The sequence below is a fragment of the Nelumbo lutea genome, chromosome 1, assembly GCF_056320005.1.
Source record: "Nelumbo lutea isolate HS-2025 chromosome 1, American lotus-T2T, whole genome shotgun sequence".
NCBI lineage: Eukaryota > Viridiplantae > Streptophyta > Magnoliopsida > Proteales > Nelumbonaceae > Nelumbo > Nelumbo lutea.
Window position 1 is genome coordinate 128,374,303 of NC_142684.1, and position 3,639 is coordinate 128,377,941.

General features: G+C 38.1%; 1 protein-coding gene and 1 non-coding gene across 2 annotated transcripts; one reads left to right on the top strand and one right to left on the bottom strand.

Annotated features, from left to right (window-relative positions):
- Positions 1-486: 486 nt before the first annotated feature.
- LOC148877484 (BTB/POZ domain protein, putative (DUF177)) lies at positions 487-3,121 on the bottom strand. The gene is made up of 2 exons (XM_088941819.1): positions 2,447-3,121; positions 487-1,047 (listed from the first exon to the last, which is right to left on the bottom strand). Exons 1-2 carry the CDS (start codon positions 3,016-3,018, stop codon positions 639-641), a joined length of 981 nt encoding a protein of 326 aa, XP_088797945.1. The 5' UTR covers positions 3,019-3,121; the 3' UTR covers positions 487-638.
- A 102-nt stretch (positions 3,122-3,223) lies between these two features.
- Positions 3,224-3,294, top strand: TRNAG-GCC (transfer RNA glycine (anticodon GCC)). The gene has a single exon. It is a non-coding gene; the product is annotated as a tRNA-Gly (tRNA).
- The last annotated feature ends 345 nt before the right edge of the window (positions 3,295-3,639 follow it).

Here is a 3,639-nt window from a genome sequence, read left to right on the forward strand (position 1 = left end):
AAGGATAACAACAAGATGTTCCCCTCATTGCTCATGAAAACACACAAATCCTTTGAATTTGAAAATCCATCTCTAAAGAGCACACGTCATAATTAAGCCTTACAACGCCTTACAATCTCATGGTAAATGCAACAAGTTGATGCCTTTTTCAGATTTAGAAGATTCCGATATAGTGTCTTATTGTAACAAGTCTACACTCTACAATCCCAGTTGTAGAATCAGGTAGCTGGATTAGATCTTAAAATGTTCTTAGGCAGGGGTGAGATAAAGTTTACCTACAAGTTGTTTGTTTGACCTTGAAATCAACGGTGAATCTCATAAGTGACCCTCCCCACTTCAATATGAAAGGAACATTATATAAGAGATCCTTTGCTTCAATATGAAACGAACGTCTCAAGAGAAATGAGTCGTAGGGTTTTTTTTTTTTTTTCCTTTTTTGATGATGATGAGCTGTAGGGCGTTGAAGAGGTGCGTGAAGAAGCAATGGAAAGCCAAAAAAGATGGTCGCTGCACTGCTCTTTACCAATCCTCGAAGAATGATCGTACAAAACCTCAAATCGTTCAACAATGGCAAGTGGTAGAGAATAAAATAACATCAATAGGGGTGGGAGTAAACAATAAAGGCATCTATCTACAAATTATATTTGTTGTATTTGCTTTCTCAAATTTCCCAAAGGACCATAGTCTTTCTCCTTTACCTCCTGTTTAGTACAATTACAGCTACCAGTGTTAAGATTTGTACCACACCTGAGGCATAAACCTTTGCAGCTGGGAATGCATATTGCATTAATGGTTATCTCCACATGCACCATGTCTCGTATGTGCTTCGAGATATCAATTTCTTTCTGCTCAGCAGGAAAATAGAGTTGATCATCCAAATCAATTGAAGCCTCATCATCATTCTCGAAACTACTTTCCATCGATGATTTAAATTTATCTTTTCCAAATATTACTCCCATGTTGATCACATCTGGTTCTTCAATAGGTTCCTCGGTTAATAGAAGTGTAAAGTTGGAGAAAAGACACTCTGTGGCTGGCTCACCACACCTTTCACGCAGAATGAAAACAGAAGTCATGATGAAATCCAACAACTGGTACTTTGTGCATACAACCAACTAAATACAGTTTAGTTTTAGTAATGGACTAGTTAGCAATGAAGAATCGCAATAGATTGTAAAATTGGAAGAAGAAAAGTCCAGTCACATTTTCTAAACATGGACCTATTCTGTAGGCATGGCATCCATACAGACTACAGAGCCAGGAAATATGATTTGCAGAGTCCCACTAGGGGATATTTTCAGTCATGGTGTTCCTTTTCCTGGTTCCTTAGGCCATGTTTAATTCAATCCCATTCTTGCTCATTCTTACCCAGCATAAGATTCTAGAATGGGCAAGAATGGAAAGAATGAGAAAATGTTGCTGCAAACAAAACAATTTTTTTTTCAGAAAATGATTTTTTTAGTGGCAAGAATGAGAATGAATCTAGATCCGTTTGGTTACAATTTTCATTCTCATCCTTCCTTTAACACCAAGATAATAAGTTAATAACACATGTATGTATACAATAAAAAATGATAATTGTAGAAACATGTGGGGACCAACAAAGCAAAAACTGATTGTGTGGGCCCCACAACAATAACACAAAAATGATAAGATTAAAAATAAAATGAATAACATGAAGTACAATGTCTAAAAGTTTCATCAAACAAACACTATCATCACACACTGCATCAGTCTTATGGAACTGGGATTTAATATAAAGGAAAATAGCAAACTGGTGGGAGCCTCGTGCACTTGGCTGCCCAAGTTCAACTTAAATGCATTCTTTGTTCCATTTCATGAACTACACAATTTGACTGTTTTTGATGTGTTGTGTTTCTCTCAATTTGTAATTATTGAAATATTATCATAATCATTCTGATGGAGCATAGATATACATCTTGCACATGATCCCGTTAATGGGTCAAGGGAAAGAGTAGAGGTGGATAGGTATGTTATTGCTACATTATCTACTTCATGGATCAAGTTCCAGCAAAATCTGCATTTAGCATCCTCTCGTTTCTTTCATTATATAGTGCCACTAAGACACGAAATACAAGGATTCCTACATGGTGATTTTGTATTTATGATTGATTTATATATCAAACTGAAAAAACTAGTTCTGACATATTCATTGAAGGGAATCCACATTATCATGTTATGGGGTGTTTAAGAACACATGGAAATGAAAATAATTTCATGAACTGATTCCATTCTACATGGCTCCCAGATGCCTCCTATTCTCCTACCTTTAGATGTCAAATTTACATAGAATGAACATGAACAAATTATAATCAAAGTGATAATTTCTAACTTTATCCAGCCTTTTGGCTTTCTACATCCTTTCACCAATCATAAATCCATATTAAAGAAAGAACAAAGAAATTAACAAAAAAATACAATTTACCTATTGCAACCGAGAGTGATTACAGTTCTTATAATCCCATCAAGCCTCAGCTTCTGCTTCTTCCTAGTAACATCAATGGAGATTTGAACAGGCGTCCCGAGTGGAAAATCCTTGACGGCTTTCGTAACCCGTAATCCCATTTCCGAAGCCCTGGACTTGGACAGCTCCGTGGACAGCTTCCCTAACCCTAGCCTCTCTAATGTGGTGCAGTACTCCAGATGCGAGACCGAAGGGTTCCTCTTGTAAACAATAGCCCCCTCCCATGGCGACCCCTCGTCTTCCTCGTCACCCAACTCCCCCAAGTCGAAATCCATCGTCTCATCTTCGTCGAGTTGCCCAAAACTAGGGCTGATGCCATCTCTGCAAGTGAAGTATAGGGTTTTAGAAGGGTAGTACCTGAGAAATGTGGGGAATTTGGAGGATAAACAAGGGGTTTTCCGAGAGATGTTGCAGTAAAAGAGGTTGAAATTTTGATGAAAAGCATAGGTTTTGTTGGATTTCGAATTGCACAAGCTGAACTCGTTCTGGGCGCAAGAGGGAACTAAGAACGATGGAGAGAAGAGGATAGGCATTTTGTTAGCTTTTCAGTTTTGATTTATTTATTTTTAATGGAGGGGATCAGGAGATACCAGGCCACCTCTGGTCTAATCCACTGGTTCAACTTACAAAGCTGACTTGTTTTCTGGTTTTCTTTTATCGATCTGAAATGGTTGAATTATTACTTTTCGGAAACGGATAGTATCAAGATTTTAAGTGACTCTCGATCAATAACAATGAGCACCAGTGGTCTAGTGGTAGAATAGTACCCTGCCACGGTACAGACCCGGGTTCGATTCCCGGCTGGTGCATTATTTCGTTTTGTCGAACAAAAAGCTGTTTTTATTTCTTGTGGCAAACCAAGCAGTTGGTAAGCATGTATAAATATTCGCTTTGTAGTTGCAAATTGCAATTGGTTTATCCTTTTTGGCTGCTATTTTGAGATGGCCATTCCGCATCACTGTTGGAGTGCCCCGTTTGGGAGGGTTTTAGTTTTGATTGAGCTGCATTTGAAGTAGTTATTGAATGAAAATTGATTTCTCAACTCAATGTAAACGTTTTTTGGGATTTCAGGGATTTTCACCATACATAAACCTCACGGCTTTTTGTATGGGGCCTATCTTACAATGCCAAAAGCTACCGTGTGAAAGCCCTCT